The sequence below is a fragment of the Kryptolebias marmoratus genome, linkage group LG23, assembly GCF_001649575.2.
Source record: "Kryptolebias marmoratus isolate JLee-2015 linkage group LG23, ASM164957v2, whole genome shotgun sequence".
Taxonomy (NCBI): Eukaryota; Metazoa; Chordata; class Actinopteri; order Cyprinodontiformes; family Rivulidae; genus Kryptolebias; species Kryptolebias marmoratus.
This window is the reverse complement of record NC_051452.1, coordinates 8,071,364-8,096,218: the sequence shown is the minus strand read 5'-3', so window position 1 is coordinate 8,096,218 and position 24,855 is coordinate 8,071,364. Positions and strand designations below refer to the sequence as shown.

The window sequence follows — 24,855 nt, the reverse complement described above, 5'->3', positions numbered from 1 at the left end:
ACTTTTTGGAGATCACACCACGGGCTTTATGTTAAGTAAAGAGCCCTTGGAAGTAGAGTTTTTAGCTAAACAAATTCCAAACAATTATAGTTACTTTTGCCACTGTTTTTGTTTTTTTTTTACCCCCAAAAGGAAAGTCTGGATTTTTGTTTTCAGTACCTGGAAGTAAAACACCAAATCTGCTCATCCATTTAGCTGCCAATATCCAAGAGGAACGTAGCGTAAAACAGACTAAATAAAGAGGTAAGCTTCAGTGCTGCTGAGTTCTCCCTCTTATAAACCTTTTTCTGAAAAAAGAGAAGATGCAGAAATTATACAATATATTTCATGCACTTTATTTATATCCTCTTTAAAGGATTTACAGTTAAGATCAAATTCATCTGTTTGTAGCTCTTTCTGAAACAAAGTGTTAATTCTCAGGAGCTGAAAAATTGGAGTTTCGTTTCATATAATTGAGCCGATGGGACGTTTATTTTCTGTAACCTAAACGATCACTTCAGATATTTTAATGACAAGATTTTATTTATTATGGCTTTCTGAAATAAGACAGAAATGTACATAAAAGTTCAAACAAAGCCAACAAGTTGGATTCTTTTGTTTAGATACCATTAGAGTTTGACAATTAAAGCATTTTAGGCTAATATTCAAAGTACTCTGGTAGCAGAATGTGTAAAATATAGAATGGATGTTTTTGCTTTCCAGATGTGAGCTCATCTGTTTCATCTGTTTAATTGGAAATCAGTTTTTATTTTCTGACAGCAGGATGCCATCCTGCTGGAGTGTTCAAGTTTTATGGTTTAGATGAGGGTTGGAGAATTTTCTGAAGATTTCTGAGATTCCATCTTCAAATGTAGTTTATGTAGAAAAATGGCCTACAGATACCCCCACCACCATGTTTAATAGCTGTTTTTTTTTTTTTACCATGCCTAACTTTTGTCCATTACAGAGTTTGGCAAATGAAGCAAAACATTTCATACTTTTCTGATATTCAACCCCTGAAACCTTTTTCAAAACCTTTTGTATTTATTATCAGCTGGTAACTTAACTTAACAGCTGTTATTTAGAATCAGTAACTAAATTCTTGGATAGCAGCCTTTATTCAGTGTCAATGTGAAACTCATCTGATTAATAACACTAACACTTGAGTTTTAACAGCTTCGAATTCATGGACCTGTGTTACACCTGTGCCTTTAAAGCTTTTCATGTTTATTTTTTCACCATCCCTGGTCAGACCTATATCTTTGATTTGAAAGAGATGTGTTACAGATAGATATGTGATCAGGTCACTGTAGCATTTAGCTCTTTATCTCCTTCAGCATTAATAAATTTTCCATTTCTTCCTGTGTCTAAGCTGAGCAGAACAACTGAAAATGAGAAACTACTTAGAATCCTCGTGACCCACTAAATCAATAGTCATGCTCTAAAAATGAAGATGCACATGGGTTAATTATAACGAGCCCGATTAATCAATTTATCCCAGCAGCAACTGCTGTTGGTAATTTGGCCTAAATACCTTCAAAATGCACACAAAAACGTCGCAATTAGCAAGACGCTGGTGGTAGGTAATTAGCTTTAAATTAGGGAAAGTTGCCAGGTTGTGAAAGAGCAGCAGAGCAACTCCAGCCCCCAATAAGCCTTAGTGGAAGCAATTTAGATTAGAGAAACAGAGAAATTAGTGGCAGGATGGGTGCTTGGCTTCTCCGCACTTGCATATGGAGGCGCTTTCTGCCAGACTGCAAGTTGGATGGGAATTTCTTTGGCGCAAACTGAGTTATTTGGCTCCCATTCAAATGGTCATTTTCACATAATAGAAGGATAAAAGAAAGAGGCAGAAAAGTGCATCAGAAGACCATTTCATTCACAACACCTCATTGGATTTTTAGATCTGATGGTTATTATATCTGCTGTTGCTCAGCATGGGGTAATTAACGCTGCTGTTTGCAGAGAGGCGAGTTAACAGTATGTATTCACACAAATTCACGTGGCTCATAATTAGGCTTAGAAGGAGCTGCAGTGGAATCACAGGGTGAAGCTGAACAAGCTGGTACCATGGCACTTCCTTAACACATCACTGATTAAAGGCTTAGAGTTACTGGAAGGAATGCATGTCGCCCGCCGCCGTTCATGCCAGAGTTTGAACTGAAATCATCCTATGATGAGAAGGGACGGAGTTACAGCAACTGTAAATGTTTTGCACAATCTCACGAGATGTCGCGCTCAGAGAACATGTTGGGAACGAGCGATCAGCTACAACCACACTAGATTTTAGCTCAATATCTGTGAAACTGACCGAGTTACAGCCATTTTTTGTTTTATTAAAATCCGTCCACTGATTCATGAGATATTTTGCTAACAGTACAGACAAATGAACACACTTGTGTGCGCACACACACGGCCAAAAACAGTCACCACTTGGCCTTCGGCGCAGGAAGGCAGCTGCAGCAAAATGTAATTTCACAGTTTTTGTTGCTCCCTCTGAACACTGAATCTACAAAGTGATAAAGCGGCCCAAAAATCTGTTGTTTAATGCATCGCAATCTACGAGTATAGTCTGAATATATTCTCTCCTGGCCAATTAGATACAGGCGGTTGTGGCGGCAGGCTGCAAAATTAAATACTTTGTTGCCAAATAGTGGATCCAGGTCTGGATCCGGACCTAAATGAAGTCTTATCTGGACCTAGATTTGCTTGGTAAATGTCAGTAGAAAGAAATTATTATTTTAAAAAAGTACAATACACATTTACTGGTACAAACTTTATCATATTTATTTTAGACAGTGCAGCTTTTCCTGCATTTACAGTAATTAATTCTTGTTGACAGCTTTTCTATAATTTTAGACAGTGCAGCCATTCTACAATTTACAGTCGGACACTTAAGGTGGTGCAGCTTTTTTTTTTTTTTTTTAGCATTTACAGTAATTCCCCCGTTTGCCCACAGTTCCTTACTGCAAAGAGAAGCTGCCAGCTCATCGAGATGGAAATTATATATATATATATATATATATATATATATATATATATATATATAGGACCTTTGCCAGACAAATATTTCATCAGGCAGACCTCGCTGCATTTAATTGAAGACTACTGCTTTACACGAATCTACCTGAACAGCAGCATCCTCATCATTGTTAGGAAATAGGGGGGAATCTGCTGCTCTAATTGCCGACTTAAAAGAGAAAAATACCGTATTGCGCATTCTTTTCCCAGCAGAGGCAGAGTGGGAATCGAGAGAAGCAGGGCTGATCTATATGCGTTGCTGAAGCTGGCTTAATTGCAGCGTGCGGGCCTCAGATGGCGTGGAATAAAGTCGAGAGATGTTGGCGCCTATCCTGGGAACGCACTAAAACAGTAGATGCGCCGAGTGCCAACTAGATAGGCAGGAAGCCTTTGGAGAACTTAACTTCAGAAACAGAGGTGTGTTATTTCTCTACAGATTAATGCAAACTCTAAAATTAAAGGCCTAGCATTCCTTGAGGGAATGCATATCGCCCGTTGCCTTTCAGGATGTTATGCTTAAAGTATGTGTTGTGAATGCCTCAGCTACTACAATTCAATTTTTATTTTAATATCTGTAAAACTGACTCAGTAATGGTCGTTTTTGGGTTGGCTAATATTGATTGACTGTAGAGGGCACCTTGAACTGGACTGACTCCATTAGCTAATTAGTTATAGATGTACATCAATTATTACTTTCTTGAAGCTTCATTAAAATCTGCCCAATGGTTCATGGGATATTTTGCTAACACAGGTCTGCCTTCAACTTTCAGTGGCAGGCCATGAGAGCGTTTAAAATTTAGGGATAAATACTGACTATACAACTTCTTTGTGTTTTCGTTTTAATGATCTTCTCAGTTGAGTTGTGATAGAAAACCCAGAAGCAGTTTATTATTCATCATGACTTATTCAGGGATAAAGACACACTTAAGCTTTTCTCCCTTCAAGGAGTTTGTCAAACAGGTATGCTCACCGCCGCTCCAGCAGCGTCAGACGTCAGTGAGCCCCTAAAAACCTCTCCAGAGTCCTTCATCACGGCATTCAGACGCCATAAAACGCTGCTCATCACAATAAATCTGTCGTTTTTATATGGATCACTGTTTGCTCCGTGACCATCAGTCCTAAAAAACGTGAAGCCAAGAGTAGAAGGGTCTGTGATAAATTTCAGCTGTCCAACTTTTTACAGTGAGCATTTGTGGGACTTAGAGTTGCTGCAGAGCATAAGACTGACTCGGGGTTTTCTGAGAAACATCTGACGTGGAGTTGGCAGCAGAAAGAATTCAAGAAGGAACGTGGATAAACAGTAATTCTGACTGGGGAAAGGGAATAAAACGGGAAAGTCGATGCCAGAAAAGGAACCCGAGGCGAAATAAATGCCACTTTAGTGTCTTGGAGAATTTTAGGATTGAGCCCAGTTCATCATCATCTCCTTATTTCATGCTTTGGCAATCTCCTTTTTAAATTTGTAACACAAAACCATTCAATATTGTACTTTTAAGTCCAAGGAATCACTTCAGCCACCTCACTGTGAACAGATAGTCAGGAATTGGCAATTTCTTGTGAGTTTGTCTTTGTTCTTTGGCGAAGCTTTGGAGGACATACGTGCTGGACGTGATTTTTACTGACTCGGCCATCAATGGGAAGTAGAGGATTTGGTTGAATTCATGTTGGAAGGACAACAATGATTGTGTCCTGCTTCCCAAAGCAAAAAAGCCAGCAGATTTCTCCTAAAATCCCAGAAGATTAAAAATAAAGTAGCAAGCATTTAATTAACATGCCTGATCTGGGAGATTTCTACATGTACACAGTAAAAATTACAATGTTTTCACCACATCTTTTAAAAGTATTTCAGCATCTAAAATATAATTTAAATCCCAAAAATACAGAGGTTGAAATGTTTATTTGAAAAAAAATGAACGTTTATCATTAAAGAAACTATTTCTACTGTTGTAACTTATTACATTTCCCACACTAAACACATAATACAGTTTGTTTTTATAAACATACAGCTGATGCCAAATGTTTAAATACTCTGTATAAAAAGACAACCATTGTTTTGACATTAAAGCAGACTGATTAAAGTCCTGTTTACAGTCAGAATTCCCAAAATTTCTTTTTCTTTGCTAAATTCCCAACTAATGAGTTGAGAGTAGTTTATTACCTTTTTCAAAGTAACTAGTTTCCATTAATTTTCTTAGCTTTTTGTTATCGTTGCCTTTAAAATGTCTGACTTGGATCAAATGTTTTGGGTTTCCTTCCACAGCTTCTGCTTATCGTTTGCTGGAATTTTGTCCCATTCCTCCTGACAGAACTGGTGGAACTAAATCAGGTTTGTATGTCGCCTTTTGAGCTCTGCCCGCAAGTTTCCTCCGTGATCGAGATCAGGTCTTTGTGATGACAGCTCCAAAACGCTGACTTTGTTGTCCATTTTGTAACTAATTTGACAGAATCCAGGTCATGCTCCATTTGAAGACCCATTTCTGTCCAAGCTTTAACTTCCTGGCTGATGTCTTGAGATGTTGCTTCACTATTTCCACAGTTTTTTTTTCATGATGCCATCTATTTTGTGAAGTCCACAAAGATCCTCACAATATGATGCTGCCACTACCGTACTTTACAGTTAGGGTGGCGCCCTCTTTTTCCTCCAATTGACACAATGATGATTATGACCAAACAGTTTAATTTTAGTTTCATCAGACCACAGGACATGTCTCCAAAACGCTAGTCTTTGTCCCTGTGTGCTTTCATGAACAATCTACTTTTTAATGCTGTTTTTGGAGTAATGGCTTCTTCTTTGCCGTCTGGTCTTTCAGCACATGTCGGTACAGGACTCGTTTCACTGTGGATGATGACTCTACAGGACGAAACAACTAAGATCTTGGAGTTCATCAGGAAGAACTGCTAAGTGAATGTCTCAGGCAACAGAAACAGAACAACATGAAAAGATAAGCCCCTGCATGTACCATTGGCAGATTGAGGAAGTGGCTGATAACAAATCCTACCAGTGGCCAGAGAGTCCTGGATTGAAGGACAGCACAGAAAAACTAATCACTGCAACACGAGAGTAATAGAGGCCGGGGTCCACCATACCAGACAGGACCCAAGAAGCCGGCTGTGCAAAGATGCCCCCGAGACAGTCCAGCACATAACAGCTGGATGTAAGATCCAGGCAGGCAAAGCGTACATGGAACACCATAACCAAGTGGCTGGAATAGTGTACAGGAACATCTGTACCAACTATGGACTGGAAATCCCACAGTCAAAATGGGAGGTTCCACCAAGGGTTTTGGAGAATGGCAGGGCTGAGATACTGTGGGACTTCCAGATCCAGACTGACAAACAGGTGATTGGCGCAGTCCTAGGAACAGCTAAGACACTAAGCAGAACCATTGAGCTCCCAGGCCTCTGGTAGAGGACTCGAGCTAGTGAAAGTGCAAAAAATAGGGCAAGCTGGGAGTTTTAGATATAGTTAAAGATAGGAAACTATACTATCAATACTCAAATGTAACTATACAAACTTTAATTTCTTTTACCAACAAAGGCTTATAAGGAAGCATTCAGAAGAACTGCTTTAATAATTTTTTAGATTTGTGTTGTAATAGGGCCTGTATCAACTTATTTTGGTCTTATGTAGCCTTGATCAGACGAGTTGAAAACTCATCTATCTGCTCAGGATTAAACTCTTGATTTATCCAAACTGCAGTTATTCAAAGAGCCATCTACAATAGGTAAGATCTTTTATTTGTCATTTAAAAGTACTTTCTAGGTGCAACAGCTGCCAAGTTACTTTTAGATTTCTTCTTTTACAGAGTACAGAACACAACGTGATGTTTAGACTGAGCTAAATTATCTCCCCTCTGATTGGATTTGACAGTCGTCACTCAGAAAGTTAACTTTTAATGACATCTCGCGCTCCTGTCTCAGAGCAATGGTAATGCTTGCACCAAGATTAAAAATAAAGACAACACCGGATTCTCAGGCATGCTGGGAAATGTGAACCTCCTAGCTATCTTACTGCCACTCCACATCAATCTGAGAATCCTATCAATGCAAATAAGACACATAGAAGGCAGCTGGCTGTTTGGAAAGAGCAGCAAGGAGATGGTATAAAGTTAAAAAAAAAAAACAGTGGAGGAGGTATATTGAGAAAAGAATTTAAAGCAACAACAATGAGTATTCCTCTGTATTTCTGCCTGCAGTTAGAAGGTCACTCCACTACCGCACAACATCAAAATGGCAAGGCTCTGACTCAGACGTTTGAAGTTAATACAGATGTAAGAAATAAAAAAAAAAAAATCAGCTTTTCACAAAAGAAGTCTGTCTGCATATTCATATTCGCATCAACAAAAACAAAACAGCTTTCGTACATTTTAAAACGAATAAAAGAATAGCAATATAACCACGACCAAAGAAGCATTTTTTATAATTTGCTTGTATCTGTTTGCAGAATATCTCATGAACCACTGGACGGGTTTTCATTAAACTCTCAAAAAGTAATCATTGTCATTTGCAACTGATGAACATTTAGGGTCAGTCCCCTTCAAGATGGCTGAAGCAGCTAACACAAAAATAAAAAAAATGAGCTAAAGATCAATGTGGTAGTAGCTGAGAGTAATCCTCACCAAGATCTTACATAATCACATGAGATTGTGCATAATTTACAAGTTTAACCAAAAAGGTTGTAAATCAACAGGCGATATGCATTCGTTCAAGGAATGCTGGGCCTTTAATTTTTATTAAAAATGTCCACAAATGTTTAAAAGTGCCAACCACCGACTCACCTGGTTGGCATTAAAATTTGGGTTTTAATTTAGTGATTTAACCTCGGAAATGTACATTTGTGGGAGTAACAATACAACTCAAACACAAGCTTTTACAGTGCAGTAAATGGCGACATATTTTACAGCCCAAATCCGAAAAAAAAAAGAAGCTATATTTCATTTTGAGGGGGAGTTTAAGAGGCTACATATTACATTTTTCACCAATGATTCATCATAACTATAAAATATATTTGATTTGAAGGTGCTCTGAGGCATTCTGGAGTGTTTTTTTTTTTTTACCTTGTGATCTCACCTCAGAGTGGATGTGAAAGCAAAAGTACAGAAGTGAAAGTTTTGCAGCGAGCATCAATCTCACCTGTGAGATTACGCAGCCCGAGCTGCCTCAGGCCGTAGAAGCCGTCCCGTCTGTAGTTGAGGAAGATGGCGAGGGCGTAGCGGCCCTCGTACAGTTTGGTGCCTCGGATGATCCGCAGGTTCTCCAGCGGGAGGTATTCAAACTGATTAAGAGCCACCAACACGTAGCCGGTCACTTCTCTGATTGACTGTATGGGGAACAAAAAGAGGGAAAATTGTTTCAATTTGTAGTCTTCAGGTGTGGAATTCAACTACAAAGAATCCTGCAGAACATTAGAGGCGTGCCGACGCATAAGTTACTCTCAAAAGATTAGCAAAATATCTCAAACCACTGGATGGATTTTAATGAAACTCAAAGTAATCACTGAACGTAAATCTAAAACTGATTGTTTGGAGTCAACCCAGTTCAAGAAGTCTACAATTAAGAGACATTAACCAAAAAAACTTTAACTCATCTAATTGATATTGAGCTAAAATTTGGTGTGGTAGTGGCCGAGCATTATCTCTAAAACATACTACACATTAGCAATACCTTTGCCTAAAACTTTGGCTTTAACTGTTTGTGTCAGCCTTATTGTTGTGTTACCAAAATATCCCATGAACCAACAAGTGGATTATTTTGAAACTCACAGAAAGTAATCAACCGTAGCACAAAAATGGTTACAACTCAGTCAGCTTTACAGATATTTAGCTAAAATGTGATGTGATGGTAGTAGAGTCATTTATAACATACATACAAAATGTTCCACTCATATTTTCAATTTAAAACCAAAATGGCTTTAACTCCACCCCCTGTCATCATAATAAAAGTGTAAAACTCTAGCATACAAGGTGGTGGGCGATATGGACTCCTTCAAGTAATAATAGCCCTTTAATTCAATCCGCTCTCTCTTTAAGGTGGTAATGCATTCCTCTCATTTTCTCTGCACACCGTTTGCCATTTGCATATTGAAATGTCATGAAATATTTGAATGCACAATCCAGAAATGATAAAATGTCATCTCAGTTGTAGCTTCTCTGATCTGAGCTCCTCAGCTGTTCTCCAAGCGCTAAAAACACCTGTGATAATTACATTAAAAAGTGGTTTTTAAAATGTATTTTCAAACCATTGAGTTATTTATTATAGATTTATAGAACAAACATGATGGCAAAAAGGTCAACTTGGCGCTTATCCAGTTTAAAAGAGTCGGTCTCAGTTATTGTGTGAGAAACATTGAGTGAAAGCCGAAGGCTTCAGTGTGCAGAGCATGTTGCTGAAGAGCATGGAGGACCTCAACCATCTGCCTGGTTGTGCAGCAGCTGACCTTCTCAAAAGTCACTACAAATCAAGTTGATTATCTCTGAATTATGCACTTGATGAGGCGAATTAATTCAACTGCAAAGCCAGTCCGAAGGGTGGGGGGCAAATTGAGCACGGTGGATTTTTGAATATTTGCATTTAAATTCTCCACGAAGGCATTAGCCTTCAACCTCGGGTCATCGCTAAATAAATAAAGTGAAAAAAAATATAAGCAATAGAAGAAGAAACCTTACTGGTCAGCAGAAGACTAACAGCTGTTTTATTAAACTTCAGCTACATCTACCTTCACATCCAGCATTAAGATCCTCAGACATTCAACACAATCTCACACGGCAGCTAAATGCTGCACGAACATGTCAGTGAACATCACTGACAAGACAAATAACAGCTCCGTAAGCTGAAAGTGACAATTTTTTGAGAATAATTCCCTCTTTTTATCCCCAGTTAAAAAGAAAAACCAGATACAGCCTCAGTTTGCAGGAATCTAGTTTAATTAAGACCAGCTTGATAAGATAATGGCTGGCCTGAGCGGGGCCAAGACCTAAAATGAATCTCTACCATTAAAACCTGTTTAACACTGTTTTGTTACCCCTGCCGAGGAGGTAATAAAAGGGTAAACTAATTTTCATGAAAGTTTCAGGTACAAATGACTCATTTTTGTGGTGTTCAGCTTAAAGTTTAAGGTCAAAGGACACAGATCAGCCTGCGCTATAACTCTGAGGTTGTGTCCGTTGGTTTGTTTGTTAGCAAAGATCAGGTAAAAACTGTTGAACAGATTTGGGTGAAATGTTGGGGTTGCCACACAAAACAATAGATTTCATTTTGGTGGCGATTCAGATCATGTAACTTTTACATGACGGCATGTAAAAGTTACTAAAAGCACTTGGAGAGCAAAGCATTGCCAAGGCTCCATCTTGATTAATAAACTGTGCAGCCTTGGCGGTGCTTTGCGCTCTGAGTGCTTTTAGTAACTTTTACATGCTGTCAGTTTTACATTACATCGTTATTTTTATTATTTCTGACCACAGTGACAACAGAAGCTAGCTGAAGTGCTTCCTGTGCAACACGAGGTCATATCCTACAAGAGTTTTAATATTCCTGCAGGAATACCCACACGATTTAAAACCGATGGTGCAAATGTTTCTACTCTAGCCTTCACCTAAACCCCAATGATTAAATCATTTTTAAGAAATAGAGTTAAATACTGACTAGACAAGCAATTTAATACTTAGTTCAAGTGGAGTCAAGGATTGCTACCACCTTAAAACTATTAATGTTAAAAAATTTCACAGTGGTTCATGCCAACACTATTTTCTAAACCTTACACCACCATCTGATTCACATGACATGGTTACCAAAGTTTATTATATTCCTGCAGCGGAAATTTGGATTTCCACACATATAAAGGTTTCTGTATTATAAAAAGGTATAAAAACAGCATTCACATGAACAATTTTGTGAGACTTGAGCTGTTTTAAGTTGGCAACAATCCAGTTTTGCACATCTAAACAAGCCATTAGCTCATCGTTCCTGTCAGAATTAAACCATTTCATTCAAACATCTATATCTACAACAGGTCATTTCACAGAACCCCACTTTAACAGATCTGAACTATCACTTTAAGTAATTTTCCCCCTTTGTTTTGTCTTTAGATTTTGCTTAGAGAACCTACCTTAAAAAAAGAAATTATCTCATCTCCCCTAAAGCTCATTACTACACATGTTCAACCAATGTTGACAAGGGATCAACGTTCCCATTATTTCCTTTTGGCATTTGAGCTGAAATTTATAATCATTCCAACGCAAAACCTGAATAAAAACGTGCCTTAAGTGACAATTTAATATTTTTCATTAACTTTCCAGAAAACTGTCTTTTCTAAGTCCACAAAGTGAAGTCAATTCATGCAAGGCTTGTTTTAAACATTCGATGACAGGGCATAAAAAGAAGGGTCCTTGAAGCAACTGGCAGCCTAAGACACATCCTAATGACCAGAGACAGGCCAGTAATGATGTGGATGATTGGTTGGGAGGGAGGGTGGAAATGAGTAATGTGAGGTTTGATTGGCTGCTGACCCCTGGGGTCCATTTTTTCGAGAGTGACAGCTTTGCCAGGCGCCTGCATTTCAGGATAATAGCAGCTAACTGAGATTAGCTTCTATATTGAGTGCTAAGCAAACACTCGGCACACCTGCCGAGTTGGCCCTATTCAAACACAAACAATGGGAAGGGAAAAAAGACACTGGAGGTGCTTATTAGCAAGATTACAATGTGTCAATCACTGGTGGAGGAGAAAGAACAACATAATAAAAGAGTGGAGGAATCCATTTCAGAGGAGGCTTTGATTAGCAAACTTATTGCCAAAATGATTTCCATTGTGGGCCACTCACTGCCTGTCAAAATCCTTCTGGTGAAATAATTTTCTGTCATATACTTGGTGTTTTTAAAGTTTTATTTGTCTGGTGGAACTTTCTGCAACTTGTGATTCAGCGTCTGAAAACAAAGTGGCTTCTCTTTCTCCTCTCGGGAAGCTTCTTGATGAGTCATCATAGGTTGGAGGTCCTGTCAGTTCATCATTTCGACCCTTCCTGTGACTTCTAATTTACCTCCGGGGGCCCGGCGAGCCTCGCGACCTCCCCTCCCCCCTCCCCCAGGTGCCTGCTGGGGAGCGATGTGCCGCTGCTCAACCCGTCCCAGCTGTGGCCACGCGCCCGGCTGCTGGCAGATGCCACAGAGCTTCCACTGTGCCCTCCGGGACCCGCTGGCAAAACCAAAGAAAAACTGTTTCCCTGTTGCTTAGCAACCACAGGAAAGCCTTCCAGCAGGAGCAAAACGGGAGGGAGGAGGCAGACGAGGGAAGACAAACAGATTTTGAAAGGATATTTTGTTGTAATTTACCTAATTGAATTAAAGGATTAGCCTGTCCTTCCTTTTTCTTTTCACTTTGACACTATTTAATTTCCTTCCTGTTGCGATGCATTTTTTTTTTTTTTCCCTTCCCTGAAAGCTTTCTCAATCAATATTTATCTGCATTCCTCTGCGCTGGAGAGAGGAAACACAGAGACGAAGAGGAGAAGGAGGAGGGAGGGAGGGAGGTCCGGAGGGAAGTAAACACAAGCACCTGCATTTCCCCCTCCTGCTGCATCAACCGGGCTCTGTTTCAGAGACAGAAACACAGAAAGTGAAGGATGCTACTTGTAGAATCTGTCCGCCGCTGCTTCCCTGTGGGCGACGAGCTTACATTTAACAAGACGGGCATGCAAACTGATGTCATCACCTACCCCCACCCCAAAAAAAAAGAAAACACACCTAACAAGGAGAGGGCTGATTTGTACCTACAAAGTATGACTCTCACGCTCCTCTTATGTTTTATTATCACCCGCCATAAGGCAAAGGCAGACGATAAGGTTTTTCCTCGTGTCTGTGTTCAAGTGTTTGTCACTAAAATACGTCATGAACCACTGGATGAATTTTAAGGATTCTTGCAGAAAGTAAACAGTGGATACACAGCTTCAATTATTTGACTTTTGGAGTTAGAGTGATTCAAGATGGCTGCCACAGCAAACAAAATTAAAACAACGATTTTACAGATATCAATCTAAAATCTGGCGTGGTAAAACTCTGACATTGAGCACAATGTTACATTCAAGGTTCGACACAAATGGCTCAGAATTCGTCATTTCTGAACATAAAATGATTGGAGTTTAAAACTCTGGCATGAAAAGAAGCGGGTGATATGCATTTCATCAAGGAATGCTAGGCCTTTAATCCTCCTCATAAAATACTTGTGAACCGGAGCAGAAAAAGGAACCAAAGATGCAGTTCAGATCATTAAACAGTCTTTGATTCGAGCTTTATTTCGATGATTCAGAGCCTATTTTATGTTCGGAGCACCTTAAACTGTTTCGTTTCGTCTCATCTGTTGTAGATTTTCACATCCAGAGATCGCCTCCACCTACGCGTAAAAAAACCAAACATCGCCAAGAGGCAAAGACAAGACTTAGTAGACACAGGTCAACTACCCATCATGCATTGCAAGTTCAATGCTTCCTCTGGCATTTTTCTCCATCAATCATGGGCAATTAGTGGCCTAGCGTGGCGCGTTCGGTGCAACAAGATCCTACGCACCACGACTGGGTCTTTTTCTGTCTCCTGTCCTCTGGGTGACATGTGGATTTCACATGTTGCTAAATTGCTCTCTGTGTCTCCCGGATAAATGGCATCGAGGCCAAAGCAGAGGAGCCTAAAGTGCTTTATTTACTCAACTCAACATAACCATGACAGAAGGCACCCTCGGAAAAAGGAAGCGCATGGAAACAAGGCCGAGTTGGAGGACTCCGACACCTGTAACCCCCCTCCAGACATGGGATTGTTTTTAGCGCCTCTCAGGAGGAAGGCGGCGCTGCTTTTAGACCTTAAAATTCATATCTGTGTCCAAGCAAGTGTTAGAGACACAAATCACAAGTTGTTTTGCGTTTCAGTAAATTGTGTCCTGCTTGAACTAAAGTCAACAGTGTCAAGACTGAGCAGCTGTTGGTAAAAAGAGGTTTAAACTTAATGATGAGAAAAGATTCAGACTCCCCGATGTTCTTAAACCTCCAGCTGTAATTGAAATATAATCTACAGGCACTTGTTTACAAATCCAACAAAGTGCATTATGTTTTCAGGCTAATTGCCTGTGTGTCGATTGCAATTTACTCACTCAGTTTACTTTGTATTCACCCAGAGAACGCAGCTGATAGATATGCACACTTTTAAAGCCTTTTAAAGAATCAAGTCTCATCCTAATTTAAGATGGGCTCCACACCAAATTGACCTTATGCAAGATATAACATGAGAATGCACATGTTTTTTATATTTGTTTACATACTGAACAGGTAAAGCTAAGCTTAATGACTTTACTGTTAAGAGTTCTGACCAATCTCAGCCTTCGATGAGAATATTGGATCTAGTAATAGACTAAAAGTAGCACCAGTTTAGACTCCAAGGTTCAGTTTATATTACCTCCGCTAAAGAGATTGTTTTTGGTAGAGTCTGTGTACAAGATTACTTAAAAAGTTATGAATGGTTTTTAATGAAATTTTCAGAAAACATCAAACATACAAGGAACAAGTGATTAGACTTTAGTGGTGATCTGGTCAAATGTCAAGGTCACAGTTGAGCTAGTGCTCTAACTCTGCAGCAGAGTAATGTAGGAATGTCAAACTGCACAGCTGGACACCTCATGGGTCAAAGATGGTGCCTGTTGACTTCAAGATTCATGGGGTCAAAGGTCACAGGTGACCCCTTTGTTAAAACCTTGTCTCTACATGTGACCCTTCTGTTTCCGGTTGTGTCCATTGGTTTGTTTGTCTGTCTGTCAGCAAAGATCAGGTAAAAACTAATGAACAGATTTGGATGAAATGTTTGGGAAATGATCAGGTTGTCACAAAAACACAATGGATTAAATTTGGTGCTGATCCAGATTATGATCCGGATCACACTGTTTTTTTTTAATCACGTTGTGGTCTTGGCTGAGGTCTGTGCTCTCTGAGTGCCTCTAGATTATAAATGGAATTTTATATAACAGTCAAAATGTTTACATAACAAAAGGTATACAGTAGATTAACACATTTAAATGAAAGCACTGGTTTGCCAGATTTCCTGAAGTTTAGATGTACACCTGCTGAACCTGAACCTGTTGCCAGAAAGGCAGCCTGCCTGCTGCAGGGTGATCAGTCTGTTAGCTCAGCTTGTCCTTTTTGGAGATACTGTTGACATTATTAACATGACAGCATCTTGTCGTGTGTGTAATACAAACATTTAGACAGGTGAAACCTGATATGGACTGTTACCGTATTAGTGAGGAGGAAACACAGAGCAGACACTGGGTTATGACATGGATTAGGACACAAATATAAGCAAACTAAGGATTACTGTTGCTTCTAGCATTCCTTGAAGAAACATTCACTGCTTTTCATCATAACACTATTTTATAACTCGTTTTAAGTTTTGAATTAATATCTTATAATGCTTAAGTGTAATGAGTTCACCCTGGTATAGACATTTCTGCATGTTAGTTGTGGCAGACATCTTGAATTGGGTTTACTTTAAAAGTTAATCAGTGTTAGATGTACAGACAATGATTACTTTGAGAGTTTTATAAAAATCTGTCAAGTGGTTTATGGGTTATTTTGCTTACAAACAGTTAATGCCAATGTTTTAAAAGATGCTTGTTGCAAACTGAAATCAAACATAAGAAAGATCATTATAAACTGTATTAAATGGTGAAGTTTGAAAGAATTTACTCCAGAATGCAACTCTGAAATGCAGGTCCACTCTCAACGTAAACAAAGCACGCCGAAAATTGCATGCAAGCTTGAGTCATGTGATTGACTTGCATTAGGCTGGCCATAATCTGTAGACGTAAACAAATATGGCGAAAACAGACAATCTTAAAAAGGGACGCGGCTGTGACTCCGTAGTCAATAAACACAAATTCTGCTTTTCACAATTTAAGGACAAGGGACACTGTTGGAGTGAATTCTGTTCCTTACTTAATCAAAGATGTCGCAGATACGGTATATTGTGCTTAAAGTATGTGTTGGACACAAAGCTCACCTACTCTCACATTAAGTTTTTTTTTAAAAGTATGATTAAAATGACCTGCTCACACTTGGAGTATGTGCTCTGGATGACTCTTGGCCACAACCAAACAAAATATGAGCTCAATATGTATAAAACTGACTCAGTTATGTGTTTGCTAAGTTTGACTAAATGAGTCAGTCATCTTGAGAAATGCTTTGATAATCAATTTTGCCATTTTTCAAATTGATTTGTAGCTTTTTTGCAAATATGATCATCAGGTTCATGTTTATGTGAACTTTAATGATTAAGCAAAGCAGAACAATGCAAAACGCATCAGGTTAATTTCTGTTTAGGGTTATTTCTAGGATTTTTTTTGCAGATTTGAGACCTTAACTTGTCAGAAAATGTAGAAGAATATTAAACAAAGTGGGATTTCCATCCTGATGTGCACAAAGCTGCACTGGTAGTAGAAAACAGTACCCCGTCTGTCTTTTTTTTTTTAATAACCTAATGTTTTTTCCCCTCACCTGTAGAGTTTAGGAAGGCTATTAAGTCCTGCAGGGTTTACTCAAGTCACAGGGTTAATTCTCCATTATTTATTTATAAAAAAAATCTGCTCTTTATCTTTTTTTCCCCAACCATTTTGCTTTGATCAGGCTAAGCCGATTTGGATAGGCATCAGCAGGGACGAAGCAGCTGGATCTTTGAATAAAATCCCAGATTTGTTCCCTGAAAATAATGAGATATTTGTGGCGATCATGAGCAAAACAATATCTGATCATCTCCGGATGGCTAAATCACAAATTTCCAGTCTAATGAGATGCTCAGCCGAGATCATGGAAAAACGGTGTGAAACCTTTATTTGCAAACAGCTTATTTGGACCATACACAGTTTATTGGAATGGTAAAAATGTTTTAGGTTGCAGGTTGGTGAAGCCTGTTCAAGCCTGTATTAATAAAAGGGAAGAAGGTGGAATTTAAGGGGGATAAATGTTAAACCATAATGAAAAGTATACCTGGATGAGTGAGAAAAGATGGAGAGAAAGAAGGAGATCTCAGAGGGAAGGATGAAGATGAGGTGACAGGTACAGGAGGAAGAAGCAAAAGACAAAGAGGAGAACCGGAAAGGGGGAAAAGGCATCATGCTGGCAAAAAAAAACTATAATGAGAGGTTACTAAATACAAGAGATGGAGCACATATTATGGTGATTATGCCTCATTTCCATACATATAGAGCACTCTGCCAGTAAGTCAAGGAGAGTGCAGTAGTCCATGTCAGCGGCAAGACTGCCAACTCTCAACAGTTTGATCCGACTGGAGCGTCAATCTGACTCCTCCACGCAGCAGCAAAGTCAATGGGCGGGCCGGGACCTGTTTACCAATTCACTTCGATGAGCTCCGTGAGAGGAAGAAGTATGCACTCCTTCACCTCGTGCGATGGTTCGGCTGCTAAGTATGCTGAGAGCACTTGAGTGTGACATTCAAGATTTGGAGAAATCCTGCAGGAAAAAAAAAAAAGGAAAAGGAAGGGCCATTGACTTTGAAATAAATGAAAATCCAGCTGCATGAAATGTCACGGCGAGAACGCAGCATTTGTGCAGAGTCTGGGAGGGGGATTCTTTTCAAAGGGACTTGTGAGGAACATCTCAAGTTTTTGCCGAGTGTACGACCAGCACAGCGGAGAGAAGTGTGGAGGATAAAGGGGAAGGTGGAGCTTTAACTCACTTCAAATGAAATCTACATCAAACATGCGAGGGCAAGTGTTTTGATCCCACACACAACTTTTCATGTTCTGAGTGGCTCCAGTTCTCCTCCCTTTAAGGTGTTTCAGCTTCCTGACCAGCATATTAGCAAAAGATAAAGTCAATTTTCTTGCTCAGTTTAATCCAAAGAGTTTAAAGGAATAGTTTTGCTTTTTTGAAGTGAGTTTCTTTGTAATATATATATAAATAAATACATATTGTCCTACTTTTCATGCACCAGAGGAAGTGAGATGTAGAACTTCCAGGGCATCCAGGGGTCACGTCTGACAAGAATTTGTTCATATTTTAAAACCGACAGATGTGTAAAGATTTATAAAACAAAGCTTTTGCAGGACATTGTGACATTTTTAAGTTGGGAGCCATTTTAAAGTAAATTCGGACAAGCTACTTTTAGCTCTGTGATAAGAACGGCCCTGGTTAAAGCTCTGATTTTCAAAATTTCATGGCAATTCACATGACCACTATTTTATAAACTTTTACATTGCCATCAATTTTGCACTACGTGATTATTCCAGCAGAAATGCTACGAATTTCCCACCAGAATTGCTACAGCTAGCCAACTCAGATGTGCATTTCATTTGCAAATATTCATAAAATTAAAGACAGTGTGGTTTATATAATACAGTTTGCATGAATTGCTATGAAAGTTTGAAGATTGGAGTTGTTTTAAGACGGCAGTAATCTACTTTGGTCTTGGCTTTGTTCAAATTAGCTGTTAACTGGAATTAGCCGCTTCAAAAAGGCCAAACTATTCTGGAGGTTTTCTTGTTATTTCTTCTCCCTGTTTAAATTGTACCATTGGTGTGATTCAGATTTAGGAGCGAAACCATGATAGGACCCACCTTTAGCCATTTGTACGCTGCTGATTTTTATAGTATATTCATTCATCTTCAAAGTAAAAATAGAAACCCTTTTTCCCCCCACTTTGCAGCTCAACCACATCCCAGCTTTTCAAAAGACAAGCTCTCAGACCAAGACACGAACATGATTCAGTTTCAACACTGCCAGCTACTGTTGACAAGGACTCCAGGATGACAGTACTGCTGTGTATGTGTGTGTATATCTGTGTGTGTGCTGATATCCAGGGGTGTGCCTCCAACAGCTGTTCTGCTATAGGCTTTCGGCGCTGATATTTATTGTCTCCGACAGCCCGACAGTCTCATACAGGCCTGTTTCATGAGCGGCGTCTGTGATGTCAAGACACATTTACAGTTAAGACCCTGATTCTGAAATTAAAGCTACCAAAGGGGAAGGTTTGCCGGACATTAGCAGGCGAAACCGAAACAACGACAGAGCAGTACAGTGTCTGATCTCGGAGCTGCAGCAAAAATACTAATACATAACTCATGAGGCAAGGCTGTTGTAGAAACCTAGCAACAGTTGCACGGCGTATCACATTATGCTGTAGCCTTTGGGGACCCTACATAATGCAGTTATGTGACAAAGCTAGTGCACATCAGCCACAGGCTGGCTCCCGTTTGCTTGACAGTGGCTATAGAAAGAAAAAGCAAGACGCATGTTATGTCTTGTAGTACCTAGCATATGTATCTCATATGTGAGTTCCTCATTATTCATGGTCATCATCGATTAGAAAAGAGTTTGGAGCGCTTGCAGGGGCCCTGCTCCGGGTCCGATGAGTCCGGGGAGAGGAAAGAGAAGGCAGAGCCGAGTGGCCTCTGAAGCCCAATGTCAGCTCACTCTTCTGGAGAAGAAAAGGTGCTTAATGGCCCTTCCAAGTGATTGATGATTGGGCCCACTGCAGAGGTAGGATGCAGCCATAGGTAGACAATGCAAGACTTGGCTTGGATAATAAATTTATGTCAGTGAAAAAGAAGACAAAATGCACAAATTCCCGGTGCGGAAGGATGTGAATGTATAGAAACAAAATAACAGTTACAGTTAATGATTGTGTTAGGAGAGGCCAGTGGGGACATAAATCATGTTTCTTCTCATGCAGGGCACCGGAATCTCACGTTTTTCCTTCTCTTACATAAATGATAACCTCAGAGGCATCATATTCTCTGCCCTTCAGTACCCGGAAGTGTTTTTACCCACAGACAATCTGACATCAGAAGTAAGACAATACTTCATACAAATTAACAGAACATTGGCTTTCTGCAGAATGACATACTTATCAGTTATGGTAACTCTCCCAAAGTTTAGTTTTGATTTTAAAAAGCCAAAATTTTAACTTTGATCAAGATAAGAGCCAAGAAAGGGATTCCTTTGGTGAAAGATCAGGGCTGCACGGTATTACGAAATACACACAGTGATGTCATTGTTGAAAATTGTGATAATATCTGTTGTGACAAACTCACATTTCCCTCCTGCAACTTCTACTTAGTCAACAGGATGCTTACAACAGTGTGTGTGTTTCGGCATTTCAGCCACTATCAGGTAAAATGGAGTGTGGGTATCCAGAGCATGTGATCAAGTAAACAAAGTTATTGTTGTACAGATTGTGAATGCACAACCGTAATACATTTGGAGTACAATAGCCTGTATTTTTCTGCAATCCAAGCAGGAATTTGCAATATTTAAAATTAATGGCTTCATATATAGTAGTGACTGTAAATTTATTTTTACAGCACCTTTCATAGGTAAAAATCACAGAGCACTTCACAATAAAATACAAATGCAATGAAAGCATTGCAACTTAAAAGACATGAACAGAGATAAAAAATAAATAAATGAAACCCTTTCACTGTATTGTGCAGTCTTGTTATAAATTAAAATTAAACATTAAGCCAAGGCAGTGGTTCTTCATGCTGTAGCTTCTCAAATGGCCATCCATCAATCAGTTCTATCCATTTTTGCTTATCCATAGTTGGATCCCAAGAGGATAAATAATTCCTACAGTGAGTTCTGGGTCTGCCCCATGGTCTCCTCCCAGTGTTTCATAAAAACCTCCAGCTGGAGGCACCCAGAAAGATCCATACCTCATGACAATTGATGTGGATTGGAACTTCCTGCTCAGCTCCTATTGAGAAATACTCAAACTTATGAGGGTGTAAGGTTTTTACCAAATGACAAAGAGTCCTCACTGGGCCCAAATGTAGGATATATCGTATATTCTACTACCATCTGCCTCAAAATAAAGTGGTATTTGTCTGAAACTTTGCGGTTTTGAAACATCAGACTTCAGATGATGGTATGATTTTGTTCTGAACCCATTAACTTTTCTGGGGAGGGTCTAAAGCCAACAAAATAAAAAGTAAATCATGATAAAAATATTGGATTTATAAACAGCTGCAAGTCAGGCAAAGTTTCAACTTCTAAATAACTTAAAATCTTTGTGTATTCACTGACAAAAAAAACACCAATAAAATGTCAATACTTTATGTCATGCTGTGATGATATAACACCCTACTGCATATGAAATATTGGTTAATATTGGTTATTTTCTCAGCACTAAAACAAGAAGAATGAAAACGACGAGACACTGTTTCTTCTTCCTCTTAATGAAAGGCAAAATGCAGAATTTCAAACAGCAATTATGTTTGAGTCAGGTAACCAGGAAAGCTGCATGACTGATTAGAACCATGTCAGATTTGATCAGTTTTGTCTCTTCATAAAAACGCATACAAAGGCTGTGGATTTGAACACCCAGGGAAGGTATTTGTTACCCATTTTTGTCTTAGCAAGAAAACATTTTAAAATCATAGAAATCTGTCCAGTAGTTCTTGAGATATTTTGCTAACAGACTCCGTTGATTCCAAAAGTTAATGACAACTTTTTGAGGTAAAAACACTGGGCAATGTCTAGTGGTCAAAGCATGTGTTAGGAAAAATGCTCAGCCACTACCACACAAGATTTTAGCTCATTATCTGTAAGACTGACTTTGTTATAGCCACTTCCATGCTTCCTAAGGTCAGTTGGCTGTGGCGGCCATCTTTAATTGGGTTGACTCGAAATTTAGGCTGTCGTAGAGGTGCATCCAATCATTATTTCCTCAAAGTTTTATCAAAATCAATACAATGGTTCAGGAACTAATTCGCTAACGAACACGGTTGACAGTTGACGCTCAAGTTTTAATTAATTGATTTTTGTGCAAAGAGTAGCTTTTTGAGCATGATTACAGTAATTAATGAGAGTTTCATTATGTGTCCACTGGTTCATGATATGTTTTGCAAACAGACAAACAAATACACACAGATACAGGCTAAAAAAATTATCACCTCTTTGCACGTTATAGCGATTGCACTGCAGAGCAAGTTTCAGCACTTAAAGACCTTAATTATTTTGGAATCAAAATGCCCTTTTCAGAGATGATGTCCTGATTTGCAGCTTGTGTAAAGTGTGATGCAACTTATATCCCAGCATGCTTCATAATGTCTGAACCGATCACCACTATAGGAGGTACCTCACATCTTTTTATGGCTCATTTATTCAGTCGCGTAGGCTCAGGCCTTACAAGCTCAGTCATGTAACTGTGAGCTTTACATCTGACAACAAAAAAACTCCATTCAGTTTATTTATATTCTGATCAATGCCATGAAGAATAAGATTACACAAAAGCAGCATTTATCATGTTTCTCTGATGAGTAACCAGTTGATAATTTTGGGCCATAAATCTTCTTTGCTTGGAGAAACGGCAGAAATAGAGCATCGATGTTCTATTGAAGGCAATTACATAGAAAAATCTGAGGCTGGATTGTGTCTTTTTAGTGCGATCTTGCATGCCGGAGCTTTTCAGCCTTCACTGAATCTCTGAGAGCAGTCAAGGTGACAGAAACGCTGCTGGGTTAAGTCTGGAACTGCAAAAAAAAAAACAACTCTTTGTTACTGAAAACTGCAGCGTGGCTCGCAGTTAGTGCTGAGAACAGAAAGTTACGCCTCAGTCTACCTGAACATGAGCACCCTGATGCCTTACATGCATAACTGAATTTTCCATGCTACACAGATGACAACTTCATATTTGCATGACGTTCTGGAAGTGGAGTAAAACCTCTGAACCACCCCAATAAAATAAAGTGATAAGAATGTTCCCAATTACATTAATACAGTATTAATCTTGCCCACCACCATGAAAGGTGGGCAACTGTGTAATTGTTTGTAACTGTGAGCAATATCTTAACTTTTTGATCTAAGGTTTAATCTTTTTTATTTTACCTGTCTGGGTCAAACCATTAACATTAATAAACATGGACAAAGTGTCTTCATCTTTTCATGTTAAAAACTGAAGTTAGAATATTTTAGGTGCTGCAATGATGTAGTTTAGGAGTCAGAGTTTGCGTACCCAAGATGTGAGGCTTCACACCCACTTAAAAAAAAAATATATTTTTGGTGTATTTTAATTTTTTGGTGAGGAAAATGTCATGAATTTACACAGAGGAGCAAGACTGAAAAACCGTACTGGGGTCTGCCATTGGGGAGCGATCATCCTTTGTGGCTTTAAGTTTAGACTTCTGATTAAATGGCTCAATGGGTCAAACTAAATAATTTTAATTGCTGTTATTGACAGATTTGTTTAAATTCAGACTGTATGAGAGAAACATTCCATTTTTTTCTGTTTCAACAAGGACTTTATGTTGTGTCAGTCTTGTTGAATGAATAAACATAAATCTAACTCAGGATGGATGGGATGAAAATTTACAAATAATTTATTCAACAGTTATTTTAAAATGATTTCAGCCAGCCCAGCTGCGTTATTAATCAACAGTAATCAAGATAAATCAGTCAAAAATTTTTCAAGTTTAAATCGAACTGTTGAAGTTATAACCAGAATAAAACCTAAAACTACAAAACAAAAGCTAAAATGAGCAAAAATAACTAACTAAAAGCTAGGATGGGCAAAACGGTAACGGTAAAAATAAATCTAGCAGAACAGAAGCTAAAATCTAATTTAACAAATAACAAAACAAAACAACTGCTAAAAGCTTAAACTGGCAAACAGTAGCTAAAAATAGCAAAGCAATACCTAAGTACACCAAAGTAGGTTTAAAAAAAAACACGTTTTCAAGGATCTCAGGAGACCTACATTCATTTCAGTGGGAGTCAGTTGAGTCAACATTCACACACACACACACACACACACACACAGACAAAAACATAATCGCTCCGCCTTCACCTTTTGGCGGCGGGTGATAAACAACAATTTACAATAAAAGCCTGGTAAGTAAATACAGTAAAATGTTGTTGCACTTTCAAACCTCAATCTGTTTTCACAACTTCCTTTTTTTTTTACCTCAGACTCATCAAACCGATGTGTTTTTCTTCCCCTGACAGTTTATAAAATGTCACAAGATGATGACCAAGAGTGACTGCTTCAATCAGCACAAACCGACACTACGAGGAACTGACTGACGCGGAAAAACACAAAGAACGGCACCCAAAGAGAACAAGACTTACACACACACACACACATACATACATACACATATATAAATATGCACTCACAGGAACACACACTGTGTAAATGTCACTGAAGAAAACAATCTGTTCCTTTCGCTCAGCGGCAGCACGGTGATGCAGGGTGTATTTTCCTTTAGTGGAAGATATTAAAAAGGCAGTGGGAGAAACAATTTACACACTCATGAATTAATCTGCGGCTAAGATGCATTTTTAATATCTGCAGAGAGGCCGAGAGGGGACGACTGATGGCAACTAATGACTGGATCAGTGACACAGGTGTGACGTAATGGAAACTTCTGGCCCTGACATTATTCAAGCAGCAGTCACAGAATGTGTTGTGAGGGGCTCTCAGCTACTACCATGCTAAAATTTAACTCAGTATCTGTTAAAGTGACAGTTGGCTAATGTCGATCAGCTGTGGCGACCATCTTTAATTGAGTTGACTCCAATAGCTTCATTGTTGTACATGTACAACCACTAATACTTTAAAGAGTTGCACCTTCGGGCAACTATAAATATCCCAGAACATCCCATAAGTCAGCGGATTCCCAAACTTTTCTGCTTCTCACCCACAAAATAACGGCAGAAGCTTGTGATCTCAAATACAAGCAGTTTAAGAAGAGAAACTTTGCTAATAACCTTTTAAAACAGAAACATAATAGCACATACCACCTCAAAAACCAACGAGAACAAACTAACTACCACCCATTGCTGAACATGCAATGATAATGTCTGTGTTCATT

At 39.0% G+C, this 24,855-nt stretch overlaps 1 protein-coding gene across 7 annotated transcripts in view; it reads right to left on the bottom strand.

Annotated features, from left to right (window-relative positions):
- Positions 1 to 24,855, bottom strand: part of LOC108242203 (receptor tyrosine-protein kinase erbB-4) — a 315,331-nt gene that overhangs the window by 110,341 nt on the left and 180,135 nt on the right. For all 7 annotated transcript variants that reach the window (XR_005232742.1, XM_025008210.2, XM_017426912.3 and 4 more), the window contains one exon: positions 8,134 to 8,320. Coding sequence is in view for 6 of the 7 variants with exons in the window: in XM_025008210.2 (XP_024863978.1) it covers positions 8,134 to 8,320 (187 nt within the window). In the remaining variant the exon portion in view is untranslated. The remainder of the gene's footprint in view (positions 1 to 8,133; positions 8,321 to 24,855) is intronic.